This window comes from Capsicum annuum, chromosome 12, assembly GCF_002878395.1.
Source record: "Capsicum annuum cultivar UCD-10X-F1 chromosome 12, UCD10Xv1.1, whole genome shotgun sequence".
NCBI lineage: Eukaryota > Viridiplantae > Streptophyta > Magnoliopsida > Solanales > Solanaceae > Capsicum > Capsicum annuum.
The window spans coordinates 77,530,410-77,552,090 of NC_061122.1; the positions used below are offsets into that span (position 1 = coordinate 77,530,410).

The 21,681-nt window shown below is 39.2% G+C and overlaps 1 protein-coding gene across 4 annotated transcripts in view; it reads left to right on the plus strand.

Annotated features, from left to right (window-relative positions):
• Positions 1–21,681, plus strand: part of LOC107850330 (alpha-taxilin) — a 47,429-nt gene that overhangs the window by 6,880 nt on the left and 18,868 nt on the right. For all 4 annotated transcript variants that reach the window (XM_016694768.2, XM_016694769.2, XM_047401818.1 and 1 more), the window contains exons 3-6: positions 9,297–9,405; positions 10,969–11,036; positions 12,035–12,112; positions 16,425–16,489. In XM_016694768.2, the coding sequence (XP_016550254.1) occupies positions 9,297–9,405; positions 10,969–11,036; positions 12,035–12,112; positions 16,425–16,489 (320 nt within the window). The remainder of the gene's footprint in view (positions 1–9,296; positions 9,406–10,968; positions 11,037–12,034; positions 12,113–16,424; positions 16,490–21,681) is intronic.

Consider the following 21,681-nt stretch of genomic DNA (forward strand, 5'->3'; position numbering starts at 1 on the left):
ATAAATGAAAATTATAAGGGCAAAAAAGTCAATTACTTGGTCAAATGTGAATAGATTATAAGCTAGAAATAAAAAAGTTAGGATTTGCTACTTCTTGTTTTTGGCTTAAAAAAAGCCAAAATTAACTTTTTTTAAGCACTTGTAAAATTTGCCAAACACCTTTTTAAGCAAAAAATAGCTTATAAGCTATTTTGACCAACTTATAAGCTAAGCCAAACACCCTCTTAGTAGTGGTTCAATGAGAAACATAAAATCACCCAATTGGAGAAAATTTTGGACTTTTAGATATCGAGGATCAATCATCTAATAGAGTTTATTGTTGTAAAGAAATGGATCTTGGACCTAACTCAACCCCAAAAGCTAGCTTATGAGAGGAGGATTCCAAGTTCATATAAGGAGACCAACTGCTCATCCCTTTTTCAATGTAGGACTCTTTAACACTCCTAGCATGTGCAAACCTTGTTAACTTAAGCGTGGACAATATACTATGAGGGCCTAACATCGATTAACAAAGAATTGAGATGGTTCTGACTCTGATACCATGTAAAAGAAATGTATCTTGGGCTTGACTCAACCCCAAAAGCTAGCTCATGACGGGAAGATTGCCCAAGTCTATATAAGGAGATCAATTGCCCATCCTTTTTTCGATGTGGGACTCTTAACAATTGTTATAGAAAAACAATGGTGAATAATAAATACAAATTAAAGAGAAGGAATTGGAAGAAATGCAAAAACATAGAAGCAAAAAGTCAATAGTAATTGTAAAGAAATGGACCAATTACTGAAAAACTAGCTCATGAGGGGAGGATTGTCCAAATTCGTATAAGGAGATCTATTACCCATCCCTTTTTCAATGCGAGACTCTTAACACTCCCCCGTACGCCCAAACCTCATTAACTAGAGTGTGGACGATATAATATGAAGGCCCAACATCAGTGAACAAAGATTTGGGATAGTCCTGGCTTTGATACCATGTAAGTAATGGATTTTGGGCCTAACTCAATCCCAAAAACTAGCTCATGAGGGAAGGATTGTCCAAGTTCATATATTCTTCAAAGCATATGGAGCAATAGATGGGGGCAACAATTATGAAGGAGGCCTGAGGAAGCAGTGAGGGAATTCTAGCCCCTAGGCGGGCTGTGGATAGGCCAGGGGTGGACGGCGGAGTTGGCAGGGCCGTTTGGGTGGTTAAAGGAGCGAAATGGTGCGAACCTATTATTTTTGGGCCAAATCGGTGGGTGTTAGCCTATGGTTTTCTGGGTGTGCTTGGGGCCCGAGTGCGTTTTGGGCCGAAAATCAACAGGCGGCCCCCAGTTGTGTTGTGGATCGGCTAGGTGTGGGCCGACGGGGTTGGCAGAGCCGTTTGGGTGGTCAAATAGGCGAAACAACGCGAATGGGCCCTTTTCAGGCTAAATCGACGGGTGTTAGCCCACAGTTTTCTGGGTGTGCTTGGGGCCCGGGCGTGTTTTGGGTCGAAAATCAACAGGCGGCCCTCGGCGGGCTGTGGATCGGCCAAGGGTGGGCCGGTGGGGTCGGCGGGTCTGTTTAAGTGGTCAAACGGTGCGAACGGGCCATTTTCGGGCCCAATCGGTGAGTGTTAGCCCACGGTTTTTTGGGTATGCCCGGGGCTTGGGCATGTTTTGGGCCAAAAATCGACAGGCAGCCCCCAGGCGGGCTGTGGATTGGCCAGGGGTGGGCCGACGGGGTCTTTGGGTGGTCAAATAAGTGAAATGACACGAACAAGCCGTTTTCGGGCCAAATCGGTGGGTGTTAGCCGCGGTTTTTGTGGGTGTGCCCTGGGCCCGGGCATGTTTTGGGACCAAATAAATGGGGCGAGTTGGTTCTGGATGGGGGAAATTCTCTAGAGTGAATGATGGTTTCAACTAGTTTATTATTGTCGTTTATGCAGATTGTAATAGAGTGAGGAGGAGAGTGCTCTCGCATGAACTACTAATGCTTAAGAACAACATTGATGGGCCATGGATTGTGTGTGGTGACTTTAATGTCACTAGATATCCACAGAAAGAACAAATAATCACGGACTAACTAGTGCCATAACATAGTTCTCAACCTGCATTGAAGAACTGGAGAACTGGAGATGGTTGACTCTCCTTTATTTGGAGTAACCTTTACTTGGATAAGAGGAGAAGATCATCACTGTGCCTCCAGAATTGATAGATTTCTCCATTGTGCAGAATGGGGGGGAAATTTCACTCAGATAAGTCAAAGCGGTCTTCCTAAAATTACCTTTGACCTCAATCTTATAATCTTAACCCGTGGACTAAGTTGCGCAGACTCTTCACTTTTGATGTCGCACCGTGTTAGATTCTCCAAAAATACACTAGTTTGGCGAATCTGACACGCATCTATTGACTTTTTTTTGAAGAGTCTGAGCAACATAGCCTGTGGAGATGAAGGATGGAGGAAGTCCTACTTCAAATTTGAAATCTGGTGGCTTGGAGTGGAGGGCTTTAAAGAGAAAATCCAAGAATAGTGGGGTTTTTTCAAGTGAGGTAGACCAGGTCACATCCTTTCTTCCTTGCTTAAAAACTTATGATTTTTGAAAGTGAAGCTTAAAGAGTGGAGCAAAAACAATCGAGGGTATTGGAGACAAAGAAAGGAAGACATTCTGAATCAACTTGGAAATTTTTTTGGAACAAAGGTCCCTAACTAATGATGAATTTTGCTACAAAAGACACACTTGGGAATGGAATTTGAAGAAGTTGCAGAGAAGAGGATAGCATGGAAACAGAGCTCCAGAATCCAGTGGCTAAAAAATTGGACAATAACACCAATTTTTTTTCCACAGCATTGCAATTTCCCATAAGAGGTTCAATTTTATGAAACAATCGGAGATAGAAAGGGTCATCACTAAAGACCAAAATAATTTCTAAGTCTGTGGAGTAGTTCTACAGGAGCCTTTACAAGGATTCAAAACGTTGGAGACTTGAATTGGAACTTCTAAATATTACAAAGATCGAAGAACAAGTGTGGCTACAGAGACTTTTTGAGGAGGATGAATTTTGGTTTGTTTAAATCTCTGTGCGAAAGAGAAAACTCCTAGACTTGATGGCTACCTAATGGTGGTTTTTTCCAGGCTTCTTGGAATGTGTTGAAGGAGGATTTAATCATAACTATCAGTTCTTCACTCCAATCAAGCCTTTGAAAAGATCTTCAATGCAACTTTTATTGCATTAATTCCAAAGAAGCCAGGAGCCTCAAACTTGAAAGATTTCAGACCAATTAATCTAGGTAGTGGTGTCTATAATGTAATTGCTTGTTGGATTATTAGCTGAAAGGCTGGAAAAAGTGATGGATAATTAATTAGCAAACATTAAATGACCTTTGTGAAGGGGAGGCAAATCATGGATGCAATACTTATAGTTAGTGCGTGCAATGATACAAAAATGAATAATGGAGCTCTTGGACTAATGCGCAAGTTGGATATTCAAAAACTTATGATCATGTAAATTGGTCATTCCTCCTTAACACTCTTTAGACAAATGGGATTTGGATGCAGATGGTTGAAGTAAATTGAGGTTTCCTTTAAAAATGTCAGGTTTTCTGTTCTAGTTAATGGAGAACCTATGTGGGTTTTTTTGAGTCAAAAAGGGGATTGGGACACGGTGATCCTCTTTCCCCTTTCTTGTTCATTTTGGCAATGGAAGGTTTCAACTATATGATGAAGATTGCAACTCAAAATAGATGGATCAAAGGCTTTTAAGTGGGAGGGAGAGGGCGAGAAGTAAAAGAAGTGTATCATGTGATACTATCATTTTCTATAAGCCTGTAGCAGAACAAATTAGTTATATTAGGGCAATTTTAGTTTGTTTTTGAGGCAGTTTTTGGATTGAGAGTTAATTGGGGAAAAACAGTGTTTAGGGAAGCATGATGCGGAAAAAAGCGACAGGGCTCCGCATCATGCATTACACGAAGTGTGAAGCTATGCGAGAGCATCATTAAAGTGAAGCAGTGAAGATGAAGAAGTCGCAATAGTGGTAGTCGCACAGTGAAGAAGAAGAAGTCGCAATAGTGGACTACAAAGTTAACCTTAGAAAATTGCAGCAGTGGCAGTCACCAGTAAACCTTTTTTTTAAATTTAAAATTGACCCTAAACATAAAATTAACACAAAGTGACTTTCTTTTTATTTTAAAATTGACCCTAAAAATAAAATCAACATGATGCGCTCGCATCATCCACACGCAGCGAGAGGGGCTCGCATCGCTTCGCATCTTCGCATTATACGACGATGCGAGCGCATTCTTGAACACTGGGAAAAAGTAGTCTTTTCCCTATTAATAAGGTTCCTTAAAACTCTGGATATTTGGGATAATATCTTGGCGAAGACTGAAAAGAAACTATCAAGATCGAAGGCTCTGTATCTTTCTCTGGGGGATGATTGATTCTCATCAACTCTGTTCTTGACTCATTACCAACCTATGTGATGTCTTTATTTTCAATCCCAGTCAAAGTGGTAAAAAACTAGACAAGTTAAGGAGAAAGTTTTTATGGGAAGGCAGTAAGGAAGGAAAACGGTAGTCTTGTGAAGTAGAAAACTGTGCTTCTTAGCAATGAAAGAGGGGGGTTGGGTATAAATTTGAGACTTCAAAATGAAAGTCAAATAATGAAGTGGCTTTGGAGATACAATGAGGAGGGAGAAGCTCTCTGGAGGGAGGTGATTATTGCTAAATATGGAGAGATGAGTCCTTGGTGTACAAAGAGCACTAATGAACCATCGAGAGTTTGGAGAACAATTAGAAATTTGTGGCCTAAAATGAAAGAAAACTTGTTCATCAAGGTGGTAAATGGAAACAAAACCAAATTTTGGAATGATGTCTGGATAGACCAATCCCCTCTCAGGGAACTCTTTCCAGACTTGTTCCAAATTTGTGACAATCCTGATGTTAGGGTAGGTGATTACTGGTCAGAACAAGGCTGGGACATCTCTTTTAGAAGATCCGTGAATGATTGGGAGATAGAGAGGGTGGCAGAGCTACTAGGGAAACTAGGGAGTATCAACTTAAACACTTATTCCTCGGGCAAAATTCAATGGAAGCACAACAAAGATGGTCTTTTTTCCGTCAACAGTGCATACAGAAGTGGAACTATTTCTGGAAAGGGGATATACCTACAAAAGTGAAATGCTTCACTTGGCTAGTAATAAAGAGGGCGGGCTTGCTTAACTCGGGAAGTACTTAAAAAAAAGGTAGACAGTTGGTTCCTAGGTATTTTTTGTGCAACAGTGCATACAAAAGATGGTCTCAGGTTATGGATGGATGCTCTAAATATTATTGGAACTATTTCTGGAAGGGGGTCACGGCAGCTAAGACGGCCGCTTTTGAGAGCTTGTATGCAGGGTTACAGGGGAAAGGAGGGGAGAAAAAGTTGTTTCGACTCGCTAAGGCTAGGGAGAGGAAGGGTCGTGACCTCGATCAGGTGAGGTGCATTAAGGGGGAGGACGGTAGAGTGTTGGTGGAGGACGGTCACATAAAGAAGAGATGGCAGTCGTACTTTCATACGCTCTTGAATGACGAGGGGGACAGAGCTATTGTGCTAGGGGAACTGGAGCACTCAGGGGAGTGTCGGGATTTTAGCTATTGTAGACGTTTTAAGGTAGACGAGGTTAGACAGGCAGTCCGCAGGATGCGAAGGGGTAGGGCGACGGGGCCGGATGAGATACCGGTGGAATTTTGGAAGTTCGTTGGAGAGGCTGGTGTAAGGTGGTTGACTGCATTGTTCAATGAAATTTTCAGGACGGCAAAGATGCCCGAGGCGTGGAGGTGGAGTACCATGATCCCCCTCTATAAGAATAAGGGGGACATTCAGTGTTGCAATAACTATAGGGGGATTAAGTTACTGAGTCACTCTATGAAGATATGGGAGAGAGTGGTCGAGGTGAGGCTGAGACGGATAGTGTCTATTTTGGAAAACCAGTTCGGATTTATGCCCGGCCGCTCGACGACGGAGGCAATCCACCTGGTACGGAGGTTGGTGGAGCAGTATAGGGAGAGGAAGAAGGATCTGCACATGGTGTTCATCGACCTGGAAAAGGCGTACGACAAAGTCCCTAGGGAAGTGCTTTGGAGGTGAGTGGAGTACCGCAGGCATATATACGAGTAATTAAGGATATGTATGAGGGAGCGAAAACCCAGGTGAGGACGGCGGGAGGAGACTCAGAGCATTTCACTGTCCTGACAGGATTGCATCAGGGATCTACTCTTAGTCCCTTTTTGTTTGCGTTAGTAATGAATGTGTTGACGCGGCGTATCCAAGGGGAGGTGCCGTGGTGTATGCTTTTTGCAGACGATGTAGTCCTGATAGATGAGACTCGACGGGGTGTGAATGACAAATTAGAGTTGTGGAGGCAAACTCTGGAGTCTAAAGGGTTCAGGGTGAGCAGAACCAAGACAGAGTATGTGGAATGTAAGTTTAATGACGTGAGGCGGGAGAATGAGGTAGTAGTGAGGCTAGAAGCACAGGAGGTAGGGAAGAGGGATAAGTTCAAGTATCTCGGGTCCGTGATCCAGAGTAACGGTGAGATTGACGAGGATGTCTCGCACCGTATTGGGGCGGGATGGATGAAGTGGAAACTCGCATCGGGGGTGCTGTGTGATAAGAAGGTGTCGCCCAAGCTTAAAGGCAAATTCTATAGGGTGGTAGTCCGTCCGGCCTTGCTGTATGGAGCGGAGTGTTGGCCAGTTAAGAACTCCCACATCCAAAAAATGAAGGTGGCAGAAATGCGGATGTTGCGCTGGATGTGTGGACTGACCCGAGGGGATAGAGTTCGGAATGAGACTATCCGGGAGAAGGTTGGTGTGACTTCAGTGGAGTGTAAAATGCGGGAAGCACGATTGAGATGGTTCGGACACGTGAAGAGGAGGGGCATGGATGCCCCGGTCCGTAGGTGTGAGAGGCTAGCGTTGGATGGTTTTAGACGGGGTAGAGGTAGACCGAAGAAGTACTGGGGTGAGGTGATTAGGCGGGACATGGAACAGTTACAGCTCACCGAGGACATGACTAGATAGGAAGGGCTGGAAGATGCGAATTACGGCAGAGGATTAGGGCCAGTTCGGGTCGCTAGTGTAGGGAATTAATTGGTGGGGGTGTATTCCTGTTATGATTCTGTATTCAGTGTTTCGTGTTCCGTGTTCCGTGTTCCATGTTTATTACGAATCTGTGTGCTTTCCTCTGCTTTATTATTCCTGCATTCCTGCTTTACTCTGTTTTATATTCCCTATGGGTGCCGTATCTATGTTATGTCATCTGCTGCTGTGCTGTACTATGTGTTTGTGCGATATCTCGTGACTTGAGCCGGGGGTCTTTCGGAAACAGCCTTTCTACTTCATCAGAGGTAGAGGTATGGACTGCGTACATCTTACCCCCCCGACCCCACTAAGTGGGAATACACTGGGTTTGTTGTTGTTGTTGTTATTTCTGGAAGGGGGATATACCTACAAAAGTGAAATGCTTCACTTGGCTAGTAATAAAGAAGGCTTGCTTAACTTGGGAAGTACTTATAAAAAAAAAGGTAGACAGTTGGTTCCTAGCTATTTTTTTGTGTAATCTGACAAGGAAAACAAACAACCATCTATTTCTGCACTGTAAGTTCACTGCTCAACTTTGGAATTTATTTCTCAACATCACAACTTTGAACTGGACAAGCCAGAACATACTGCAGAAGCATTGAGTTGCTGAATCAGGAGAGGAGGTAACAAAAGTCAAAAGAAATGGTGGAGGTTTATACCATCATGTTTATGGTGGTCAGTTTGGATGGAAAGAAACGGGAGATGTTTTGAAGATAGATCCAATTCCATTCACAAGGTTAAATGGAATTGTTTAATATCTTTACTTTTTTGGGGTAAACAACTTTGTATAGAAGAAGTAAATCAGATTGTAGATTTAATAGGAAATTTGTAATTGACACTTTTTGGAGGTGGATAATATACCTTTAATGCTACGGAATAACTTTACTAGTTTCAAAAAAAAAAAAAAGAGGCCAATTACCCATCCCATTTTTGGTGTGAAACTCTTAATAGTAATCATATGTTTAGTAGTACCAGGGTTGTAGAGGTTGTTCGATCATATAAGTCAGAGTGTATGGATGAGTTTCTAATAAGAAAGAAAAGAAATTCTTAATTTAGTTGGAAAATACCCAGTCGAATTCCTCTAAAAACTAAAGTTGTAAAGAGGGAGGAGGGTCATCGAAGTAGTATAAGCTCGAACGGAAAGGTGTGAACCAATAGTTAATAGAGTTGAGGAGAACCATGAGTTCTCATGTTCAAATACCACTGGAACCAAAAAAATAAAATACTAGGTGATTTCTTCCCATCGGTATAAGTACTGATGGATAGAGTTATTCGGTATCTGTGCTGGTGGGAGTTAGCATCTAGTGAAATAATTGAGGTATGTGCAAACTTGTCTGGACACAACGTTTGACTAAAAAGTATTACAAGCTCTCACTTGAGTGAAGGAACTTTTTCTCTTGATAACCGTGTTGTTCGAGCTAGTTTTGCGCACCTCTACTAAATCCACGGAATACCAGCTACCTCCCTCCTGCAACAAATATCAGGTAACTCTGTCCAACAAGGCTAGGACAAATGGGAAGAATCACCTAGTGTTTTTTTTTTTGTCTTTGCTGGAATTTGAACCTTAGACCTCGGATTCTCAACCCACTTCATTGACCACTAAGCCACACCTTTGGATGCTTGAAGTGAAGGAATTAAGAGATGTTTCTTGTAGAATGTAGAAATGCCGTCGAAAGAGATGCTATAGATGAGTTCTTAGTATACATATATAATCCTTCAAAAATACAGAGGGTACTACCTACACATGCATTATTAGTGTCACTATAAATAGAAATCTTGTCAGCTACTCATGAGTTACATACTTACTATTTCAATATGTTGCAGGCATCGGTTACGCATTTTATTGCTTATAAGTAACTTCCCATCTTATTAGTAGCTACCATCATGTGGTTTATGTTCTTGAGTTCCACCAAAACTCTGAGCTGGTCTTGAAATGAACTGCAAAATTCCATCTTTATTCTAGGGTTCACTCTTCTAGTCATTTGGCTATAAAATAGTACAAAGAACAGTGTCGCTTACCCTAGGGTGCTTCTTTTCTGCTGCTGCTTTTTCATTTCCCCCATTTCTAACAAAAAATGAGTTTTGTGTTTTCTGTTTCTTTTGTTGCTAGCAAATTTTAGGATTTTGTTTCTTATATCAAGTTATATTGAGGTTCCCTTCTTTTCTGAATGTTATGTAATTTCACTCTTTTGGTTATATTCATGTGTTAGGAAGCCCCTGAAACCAAACGGAAGACCATAAAACGTACCTTTAAGTCTGAAAAAGAGTTTCTGGAATTCACTTTGAAGTATCAGCAGGTTCTTGCAGAAAGAGATTCAGGTGTCCTGTTGTATTCCTAATTTTGCTATTTTTTCAGCTTCAAGCTTCCTTCTTTTCATGATTTGTTTTCCCTATTTCCTATGGATATGGATTAATTCTATTTCTTTCACAAGCGAAGATACTTTGTCAGATAGATGTCACGTGTTGAGGCCAACACACACACAAATATACGTAGTTGACAGTTATAAATTGAGTATTGTCCCACAAACACTTGTTATCAACTATTATCTAATTAAACTAATGCTAATTATTTTTCAACCTACTTCCTAAAGTGATGTTTATTAACTAAAAAAACTAGGAACTAGAAAATAGGCAAGTAATGAAATTAAGTATGCAAACTTAGAGATTTAAATTCAATAAGAGAGAAATATTCCAGGCTTATGGATCAGCTAATGATCCTTTTGAGTTATCCACTTGAATTAAACTGTTCATTTATCTGGTTTATTGATTGACAGGGTTTATATTATTGCTCATAAGAATCTCTCTAGTTCTTACTCAACTATTTGAGTAAACCTAATGCCTATATGTCAAATTAAAGTTAACAAGAACGCATTAATGAGTCTTGTTTACCAAGCAAGCCAACTTGGTATATACCTATCCTTATTGTGAATCTGTTCCCTGATTCTCAGGTTCAAAAACTCTCTGATCTATCTAATCTTATTGCAATCTACAATTTCACTTTTGAGTTCAAACTCTAGATTCGTAGATTCACATTTGGGAGACTTTTTTGGTATTATTGAGCGAATTTGTTTTTGAAGCACCTGTTCCTTTATTTTATAGATAGTGGTAACATTTATATAGTTATCAGCAGGTATACTACACAGAAATGTGTAGCAACCCTCAAAAGTGGCCACTTACAAAAAGGGATCCTATCTACATTGCTAGTTACCGACTAACTAAAACATCAAAATATCTTCAGTTTGTATTAACGATTCCTGTTTACACCAAATATAAGATACGCCTAAGCAGTTCGTCTTGACCTTCTGAATATTGCATTGTTTGTTCTCAAAACATCTCTGGTTCCTTTCTGCCCAAATAGACCACCAATACATTCTGGGACCATCTTCCATCTCTCCTCTTTCTTGGCTTCATTTCCATCTCTATTCCAGCATTTTAACACATCTTTAATGCTTCCTGGCATTGCCCATCTAATTTTCCTTAGGTTGATATAGATTTTCCACAACTGATCTGCCTATTTACGACTGATCTGCCTATTTACAATGTAAGAACAGATGGCTAATTGTCTCTGTGTGTTCACCGCAGAGGTAGCACCTGCAGCGCAGTTGATTCTTTCTTTCATTAATTCAGCTATTATGCAGATATAGTCTGTAGACTGAAAGCTTTTTCTATTTTGCAATGTAATAGAAATCCTTTTTTATCTTTTTTGTTTTCACATTTTTATTGCTTATTTCACATTTGGGAGACTTGTTTGGTGTTCTTTAGTGAATGTGTTTTTGAAGCACATGTACCTCGTTGGAGAGGCAAAGACAGAGTCATCCGACCAAGGCACCTGCTTATGAACTGGCATAAGAACTACTCACTTCTTTCCTTCGTTTAATTCAGCTATTGCTGTTCGGGATAAACTGGAGTCATTATGCCGTGAGTTGCAGCGTCAGAACAAAGTTTTACTGGTAAGATCTATTGCATACTTAATAAAGGTTCTGTTATTCTTAGGCGCGGAATTTTTGCACCAAACCTGACTTCAAGCCTTAGTCCAATGGGAATCTCTTAGGCGTCTGTGCACCAGTTGTTTCTTAACCAAAAAGTGTCTACACCATTTATATGGAGTAGTTTAGTAATTGCCAAGAGTATCGATGACTTGCTTTTACATAGCATATACAATTCCTTTGGCACATACTAATGACATTATTCCATCTTCTTGAAGTCTCTGTTACCTTTTTCTCCTTAACCACTAGCTATCTGGAAGCCCCAAGTCCAAAGAGATTTACTGAGTTTAATTTGTAACAGTGAGGTAAGTATAAAGCCCGAGGTCAGACTGCTTTCCTGAATTAGGCCGGGATTATAAATATAGGACAACAGTGTCATTGTTATTAATTGGTCGTATCTCTTCTTGTCATAAAGTAGTTAGTGTCCCCAGTTTTTGTTAAACAACACAGTTAAAAACACCTGCATTTCTAACTGTCATTTAGAGTATTGTCTTTTAATTTGATGAAATTTGAGATGGCCATAGTCCATTTTTATTTTTCTCCAAAGTTGGTAACTCGTTTGATTTCCAGTTCTCAAGGTTGTCATCATTTACATTTTGAAATTCTTAAATGCTCATTATAAATTCCTTTTTGCATGAGAATGACCTTTTTCTCAATTCTCATGTTTTGATGGATTAACTGTGTGTCATGTAGAGCGGCAGTTGTATTTTCGTGCCATTTATTCTTGGATAAAGTCATGGCTTTTCATGGGGCTTTCTTATTGGTTGTTTTGTATGTTTCGTTGCGATGCCTCCTACTTAACTTATCAGGCTGTTGCTAAATTGACTATTTGCACTTTTTAGCTTCACTATCGGTGATCAAGTCGTAATATTCTGTTACTCTCCAGTTTATGTTGTTTGTGTGTTTTGCCCTTGGTTATAAGTTTCTATGACTCTAACTTGTCTATTTTCTGTAATTTTCAGGATGAATGCAAACGGGTATCATCCGAGGGTCAAAATCTGAGGCTGGATTTATCGGACAAGTTTCAAGATGCAATTAAGGTCTGAAAATTATACTGTTCTGAGAGGGCCTATCTTCTGAAGGTTTTGCAAGTGTCTGTAGATGTGTACTTTTCTTTCAAGTTGACAGTGGTCATTTGCTCTTAGCCTTATCCGACACACCATAATAGTCCACCAATCATGAAAGTTTAAGTAAATTTTGTTTGTTTTAAGGACTTCCCTAGAGAAACTCACAGCAAAAGGTTGAAATAGGCCTCGTCTTTTATCTATCATCGTTAGGAAATTCCCTCCAACTTTCTGTTCTTGGCCTATTGAGAGATGTTTGGTCTTTTATCTATCATCTTTAGGAAATTCCCTCCAACTTTCTGTTCTTGGCCTATTGAGAGATGTTTGGTCTTCTCTTACAGAGGGTCTTCGTGTATTGGATGATGAAGGTTCTATTGTTCTGCTTGTCACAAGTTTCTCTTCTAATGTGCATCATCTGCCTCCAGCAGACTTAGCATCATAACTTTTGTTACATGTGAAGAAGATAATTATGATAGGGCGCGCTGAAAATCCGAGTAGATCTTTGACATAAAGTCAAATATTCATTGAGAAGTTTGCAGTTGACCTCCCTGTACCGTATCTTTAAGTTGAATAGATGCAGATACAGATACAGGATTATGTTAAACACATATATGGGAACACATAGATTAATCTTTCAAAAGTAGGTGGACATTATGAATTGGACACAATTGCAAAAGATAACTCTAAACCAAAAATGCATATTCCATAAACCATAAGTACTAATAAAACATCCAAGATACCGTCAGATATCAAATGTCTACATAACACCACCTAAGCCATCATAACACCAAAGTTTCTGCTAATATATCTAATTACATATTTTTTTGATAAGGTAAATAAGTTTATTAATGAAGGAGAAACCCTGTATTCAAGCTGTAGGTCAAAAAGTGGAGAACCTACACCAAAATATGGTTCTCCAACAAAGAGACCCAATCTTCTATATAAATGGAGACCTCATGGTACACCATAAGGAAACTAAAAACAAGAGGCTACTTTGCAATACTACAAAATCCTGAAGTACTCTTTCAGACGCTCCCCCATTTCTCTTTTTCCATTAAACTCACATGACAACTAATGAAGCAACAACCATTCCCTTTTGACTTCGCTTCCCTCTCCTTAAGGTCGCTTTATGCAATGCCTCCTTCACTGTTCACTTCAAACAAACTACAGACCACTGACAATAATCGCTTAGCCACGGGACATTGTAATAGGAGAATCCATCTTCTCCCAAGCATCTGCACATGAAGCACCATTTCACATAGGTGATCCTCCTCAAATTCTCTGCTTTTAATATTACTCCCCTAGCCGCCAACCATGCAAAGAAACACACCTTGAGCGCTCTAGGAACCCAAATAGGGCGATGTGGAAATGTAAGTTCCTCTCTCCCTAACAAAGTCTTGTAATAAGATATGACAGTTACGTCCCTAATTTTCATACGTCGGAATTCGGATATCGTTAGCCTTTCTAAACAGTTTAAGTATTTCAACTGGAAAATTGTTTTTTAAGTTAATACTTCTGAATTTTTTTTCTCTTCAACTAAGACATCAAACATTGTACTTTAGGTTGGATCTGGAACAAAACTGTACCTTTGTTATCTGAAAATAGGGCACCTATAATATCCCAAAAATTAAAAAACGTATTAGACATTTGCCAGGTTCCCAGAGGCCAGACTCCAATTTGTTACTTAGGATTTGGTGTGTGTACTTCCTAGCTTGTATTGGACATGTTTCCATGTTCTCATACTGACATGTTTCCATGTTCTCATACTGGATAAGCTAGTTTGACGAGTGTCCATGCTCCCAGAATTTTCAACTCCATTACAGTAATGTAGCAGAAGCTCTCTTTCAATGCTGATATTCTCCATGTGAAATTGGGTTCGCTGCCTGACTCTGCAGGTGCATCAAGAAACTGTTTGTCAAAGTATTTAGGCTGGTAAAAGATCATCAGCATTAGGTCATAATTCTGAAAAGTTTCCGACCTAGCCTAGCAAATAGTTTGAGGCTGATGCTTGACTTTTCTCTTTGGCCAAATCCACCTTATTCAGGGTTATGAATGGTGACATGCCCAGTCCAAATTGATTGCCTTGACTTAGTTGTGCATGTGTGCATTGGCATCCTATATTTGATCTGATCGAACAACCTTTTGGGATCAGGTGGGAAAAACAGGGATGTTAATGTAGCTTGCATACCGCCATGAGAAAGTGATAAGCAGATTCTACCTTCTTCCATCTGACGTTTGACTATTTGATTTGTATTGACTCGCAAATAGTGATGAACTATCATGATTAGGAAGGTTAAACTTTTACATCTTTTGGTAAAATGTAACTTAAGAAGGTTAAAACTTCTTAGATAGTAGCATCAGTAACCTAGTTGTGAATTCCTGTTGAGTTTTCTGTGAGAGCGCTAATCTAATTGTAGAACTATATTCTTTAAGCCTTAAAGGCATGTTTGTGACACTCTTAAAACAGTGAAATTAAGTGTAGCATTGGTTGGTAGCCTTACTTCGCTTATGCAGCACTTAAGTGCCGGCACAAGAAGCTAATGCGTGCGCCTTTGCACAAACCAACCTAATTACTATTTTAAAAGAATATTAGATTAAATTATGAGTCCAACACTCTATCTGAATTTGGTGGCATCATATATGAAATATACAACAACTACAACGAAAACAACATACCCAATATATTCCCACCAATTAGGGTCTGGGGAGGATAAGTGTACGCAGTCCATACCACTATCTCAAATGTGAGATAGAGAGGCTGTTTCCGATAGACCCCCGGCTCAAAATAAAGCAATGCATCATATATGAAATATAGATGTCAAAAACTATATTAATTGTTAAAAAGATGTCATGGACGAATCTGTTAGTGTAGCAATTTATTAGATGGTATATGAAACTATGAAAGCTAGTCACAAATCTGAAATGGAAATTTGAAATTATGTTTTTGTTTATGAATCAGAAATCTTAGATGGTTGTTTTAACTTGATAAACGTGGTTTTTACTTTATCAACTAAATTAGTTGTTGTTGCAGTTTAAAGTGTTTTTTTCCTTGACTACACTGTTTGGAATGGCTTGGGTGTCACCTCCTTTTTGACGAAGTCTTGCTCAATAGTTTGAGGTCACAAGCCCTTCACTTTGGTGTTCTATTTCATTGTTTTTTTTTTGGTGGGTGGGGGTAGCGGCGAGCAGTGGTTGTATAGGCCAGGTTTCTGTTTCCATTGATATGATACTTAGATTAATAATACAGCTCAACCCCTTTAACTAACTACCTTGGTCTCTCTTAAATGCTTTTCCCCGAATTGCCTTCATGATCCCACTAGTTTTCAAGAATAAGGTATACTGGTCTTTATCCTGGCTGTATTCTCAACTTTTTACTCATTATTTCACTTATTCTAAATTCAGTTAAAATTATTTTTAGAACTACTCCTTCCGTTTCAATTTGTTTGTCTTACTTACCCTTTTAGTCCGTTTTAAAGAATGTCTCTTTTTTGGTAAATCTTTAATGCTAATTTTCTGCATGGCATGTTTAAGATCACTTGAAATGATATTCTGGTACATTCTACACATATTTAGTTTAAGACCACATGATTCAAAGTCTTTCTTTACTTTCTTAAACTTCGTGTCAAGTCAAAATCAGACAAACAAATTGAAACTGAAGGAGTATTAGTTTGTAAAAGTCTTAGTAATTATATTTTAAAATAATAATTAATAATCATCTTCAAAAGAATATGCCACTGTGCCACCACTGATTGTCTGAAGGAAATTATTGCTTAGGTTTGTGGAGACACTTTGTTTTTCTTTAAGATGTTTTTGCCAATTTAAGTTTGATGTTTATCATAGTATTTATCTCTTCATTGTTGTTATGCTGGCTAATTAAGAAATTACATTATGACTATTATGCATCTCCCTGATGCTAGCAATGAAACCAGTTACTTCATTAAAAAAAAAAAAAAAAAAAAGACATCATGAGCACTAAGCAATCATCCGAATTTTTATTATCTTTTTGCGGAGAACTTCACTTTCTTCTTTACTCTATTTTTGTCTTCCTTGGAGTTACGTTTTGCTGCATACTCATGATGTCTTCTATTGTTTATTCCTCAATAAATAAAATAAATTTTTTTTTCTTTACCAACCCCATGCTTTCTACCCTTACATTGGATCCTAAAACAAGGAAGAAGAAGGAAATAGGGAACATAAAGATAAAGGCTGTTAGCTCATTTCATAAACAAGGATTGGTTGTTTGAATTGTAGCTTAACAGTTTCTTTCCTCATTTTTCTCCCTGCCTAGGACGTAAGCAACAAGCTGGAAGAACAAAAAGATGAATGTCTGTTGCAATTGAAGGAGAATGAGATGTAAGATTTCAGTGTTTATTTATCATATCGTAGTAACCCTTTAATGACATGTTTTTTGGTTATGTCCTGCAACAATATATTTGAGGCATACTATAAAAAGAATGGTGTATAATAAAACACATGGCTTGACATGGATGGGGAATTAGAATAGCATTAGATTGTCCAAAAAATTGTGGATGGTTTGATCATAAAGGAGATTAGGAGCTGTTGTAACTAATTCATTTTGGGGGCATTTAATCAATTCAGCTGTCATATTTAATGGGGCTGGGAGATGAATTGTAATCAACACTTAAAATTAAAATGAAAAGGTTAAATTAAGTGGGGTGGCTATGTAAAGTTGAGGGGGAAGTATGGGTTGGAGGTAGAGGGAATCGTTTAAAGAATGGATTGACACACATTTGGAGGGATAGGATAGCCATGGGAGTGAGGATCTTTGGATCAACTTGGTTCATCTTCCACAACCAAATGAAGGTCAATAAATCCACCTCTAAATTTCTAGCTTGTTAACCTAAAGAAGTGACGAACATCAGATTGCCTTGATTTTCTAATCGTGCAATAAGATAGAGCCCTCTGTTGAGAATACGTCCAAATTGTTCTATGTAGAACATGTCTATAAAATAATGTAGAATAGTAGGTTTTTCAATATTAACTAGGAATAATATTTTGTCCATCTAAGTTGGGCAACATACCTCACTAGAATAGGTTAAAAAGGAGTCTCGTTGTATTGAGTTTCATCATTAAGAGCATACAATCTTTTCTCGTCTCTGTTTTTCCCCTCTATATAATGTGTTGTTCTGTAATTCAACATTGCAGCTTTTTAAGACGCTGCCACTTGAACTTGGTGCGTTTCGATGGGTTTCTGACAGTCTTTTGACATTTAGGACTTGGCTTGTCCGCTTAACACTAAAGTGGTGAAGGGGGAGTTTAGTTATAAGGTTATAGTTCAAGAGATTAGTTGGAGAAACAAATCTTGAGCATTGTGAATGAAAGAGGGGATTATCACAAAGTTCATTCACAGGTTAGCAATTTACTATCAACATTAGGAGAAATTGGGTATAATCTATAAAAGTGGGTGAATCGGGGTGTAAGAAGTAGAGGGCGCGTTAAAAGAAGCAGTAGTGGAGCTTTACACTAAATTGCACATAGCAGACCAAGTGTGAATGTCAATTCTAATAGGTCTACATTTGAAACACAACATGCGAAAAATGTATGTGCAAAATGCTCCATGGGTGTGGCCTATGGCCTAGTGGTCAATGAAATGGGTTGAGAACCATGAGGGGTCATGTTCAAATCCTAGCAAAGACAAAAAAAACGCCAGTGCTCTATCAATTCTAACTGAAAAATGAATGACATGCAATGTTAATAACAAGTCAATACCACTAAAGCAAATAAGTTGAAACCGAAAATATAACATAAATTCATTTTCTTTTAAAAAAGTTGACATAATACTCTTATGCCAAATTCCAACACACCATAAAATATGTTCCAAAATATGTTCCAGCATAAGTTAAGTAAATATAATTTAAAAGAAAATAAAAACGCAAGTCTATAACCTCATTCAACAATGAAATTCTACTTTAATTTAGATATACTAGAATATAACGCAGTTATACAAATGAAGAAAATACAAAATAAAAAGATAAATAAAAAATACACAAAGCATCATTCATGTTCTCCAATATGTTCTTTCTCAAAATATGGGACACTCAGTATGATATGTATATACACAGTAACTATCTAACACTCCATGTAAAGTCGGTGCATGTAAGTCATATATACCGAGATTGTTCCATATGTAACTAATTTGAAGACAACCAAGGACTTGCTAAAGTAGCTACAAGATGATCATTTGACTTCACAAATTTGTAACGTTAACTCGTGAGAGTATTTTTCTCTACTGAGGTAACAATCAATCTCAATGTATTAGTCCGCTCATAGAACACCGAATTTGGCGCAATATGAAGGGCCACTTGGTTATCAGGCAAGTTTCATCTGACTGAACTTTCTAAATTTCAAATCCCCGAGTAGCTGTTTGATCCAAACCAGCTCACAAGTTGCTACAATCATTGTTCGATTTTCAACTTCTGCACTAGATAGAGCAATCACATTTTGTTTCATACTTTTCCACGGTACCAAATTACCTCTTACTAAAACACAATATCCAGTCATAGAACGTCTATGAAAAGGTCATTCTACCTAATCAACATATGTGTATCTAGTGTATGATCTGCTCATAGCCTCGATCCTTGAAATGTAGTCCTTTGCATATGGCTGATCTTATACATTGCAGAATGCCGACCATATCCCAATGACTATCATATGAAGAGTTCATAAACTGACTTCCAACATTGTATGAAAGGAAATGTCTGGTGTAGTCTAGTCTCTATAGGGTAAGTACCTTCTTATATCTTGCATGATCACTTAGAAGCTCCCCTATCTTGGAAGAAGTTTAGCATTTGGATATACACGGGTGTCAATGGGTCTACAAACTGTTATTCCTATCTCTTTAAGAATGTTTAAGAATGTAAGGCATATTTTTGTTGTGAAATAAAAATACCTGATATAAATTGAGCTACCTTAATAGTTAGAAGATACTTTTATCTGTTGAAAGAAAAAGATGCTGCTTCTAATTAGTGAAACCATCTTTATCATTGCCAGTGATAACGATATGGTCAGTAAAAACAATCCAATAAATACACAAATTTGTAGTTGGATGCCAGTAAAACATAGAATGATCAACTTCACTACAACTCACGCCAAACTCTTGCATAACTGGGTTGAACTTACCAAACCATGCTTAAGGAGACTATTTTAGACCATAGAATGACCGACACAATTAACATACAAGATCATTCGACCCTCTCTAAGCCAAAAAAACAAGGTGGTTGCTTCATCCTCAAGGTTGCCTTGAGAAAATCATTCTCAACTGATAAAGAGGCCATTGATGAGCAACCATGGATAGAAAAAAGCGGCATATTCTCTTTTAGATATGGAGAAGTTTTCACTATAATTAAACACAAATATTTGAATATTACCTTTGGCAACAAAGCGGGCATTAATCTATAAATTTGGCCGTTCAGACCAATTTTGACTGCATAAGCTCATTGACTACCGTTCAAAGGAGGGAAGGAAGTGCTTATTAGGAGCACGTTGTCAAGCATTCCCACTTAGTACATGTCTTTATTTTATGTTCTAACTTCAGTCACTGAAGAGTTGGAAAAGATTCAGAGAAATTTCATATGAGATGCAGTGGATGGGCGAGGAAGTTTCATTTGGTCAGTGAGAGGCTGTCACATCTCTAACAAAATAGGGAGGGTTGGGAGTTATAGATTTAAAGGTTTTTCCAAAGCTTTCCTTGGTTAATGACTCTGGAGGTTTGACGTGGAGGTACAAGCTTTGTGGAGGGGGTGATGGTTGATAAATATGGGGTTTTGGAAGAGGTTGGAGCACTAGAGATATCACTTTCCCTTTTGGATGTGCAGTGTGGAGGAATATCTTGAAGGGATGGGATGATTTTCGGGAATATATCTCATTCAAGGTCGGAGGAAGGAGAGTAGAATTTTGGAACATAGGTGGTGTGGCAACATGATTTTGAAATATGAACTCCAGGGTTTCTACATAATATCTTACTAGATAGACTTGTCAACAACAACAACAACAAACCTAGTATATTCCTACAAAAGTGGGGTCTGGGGAGGGTAAAATATACGTAGTCCATACCGCTACCTCCAAAAAAGTAGAGAGGCTGTTTTCGATAGACCCTCGGCTCAAGATAGAGAATAGTAAGCAGGAGCGTAATGAAACATGAAGCATGATGGATGACATAACATAAAAAAGAATAAGACATAATAAAATAGAAATCAGAGCAATACGAAAATAAGGTAGATAAGCGCAATATGAGATAAGAGGTAAGCCATAGGACATCTGGAATACGACCCCCACCTAGCAGTAACATACACACAGAGACCATAGACACCCGCCACACCCAGACCCTCTTGACTAGGGGCTTCTACCTATGGACACAGTCCTAGGATTACTAACCCAGCTATACAAGAGCTCTTCTAACTACTTGCTACAACCTACGCACACAACCTAGCCTTCTATCCTTATTCGCGACCTCCGCCTTTCCTATCTAGGGTCATGTCCTTTGTAAGCTGAAGCTGCTCCATGTCATGTCTAATCACCTCCCTTCAGTACTTCGGCCTATACGCAAGCCTTTCTCACCTACGAACTGGGGCATCCGTGCCCCTCTTCATCACATGCCCAAACCATTTCAACCTTCCTTCCCGCATCTTGTCCTCCACCGAAGCCACTCCCACCTTCTCCCGAATAATCTCATTCTTAACTTTTTCCCCTCTAGTAAGTCCACACATCCAGCGCAACATTCTCATTTCCGCCACCTTCACCCTTTGAATATGGGAGTTCTTGACTGGCCAACACTCTGCTCTATATAGCATGGCTGGACGGACTGCCACTCTATAGAATTTGCCTTTTAAGCTTAAGTGGCACCTTCTTATTACACAATACTCCCGAGGCAATCCTCCACTTCATCCAACCAGCTCCAATACGGTTAGAGACATCCTCATCAATCTCGCCATTCTCCTGAATCATAGACCCAAGGTACTTAAAGCTATCCCTTTTACAAACATCCTGGGAATCCAACCTCACCACCGCATCGTCCTCCTGCCTCAAGTCACTAAACTTGCACTCCATATACTCTGTCTTGGACCTACTCAACCTAAACCCCTTAGATTTAAGGGTTTGCCTCCAAACCTCCAATTTTTCATTCATACCCCCCGCTTCTCATCAATCAGCACTACATCGTCCGCAAACAACATACACCATGACACCTCCCCTTGAACACTCCACTTCAACATGTCCATCACCAACGCAAACAGGAACGGACTAAGGGTCGAACCCTGATGCAACTCTGTCTCGATCGTAAAATGCTCTGAGTTCCCTCTCGCCGTTCTCACCCGAGTCTTTCCTCCATCGTACATGTCCTTAATAGCTCTGATGTACGCCACCGAGACCCCTCTCGCCTCTAAGCATTTTCAAAGCACCTCCATAGGAACTTTGTCATACGCCTTCTCTAGGTCGATGAACACTATGTGCAAATCTTTCTTTATCTTTCTTTCTTTCCTATACTGCTCCACTAATCTCCTTACCAGGTGGATTGTCTCTGTCGTCGA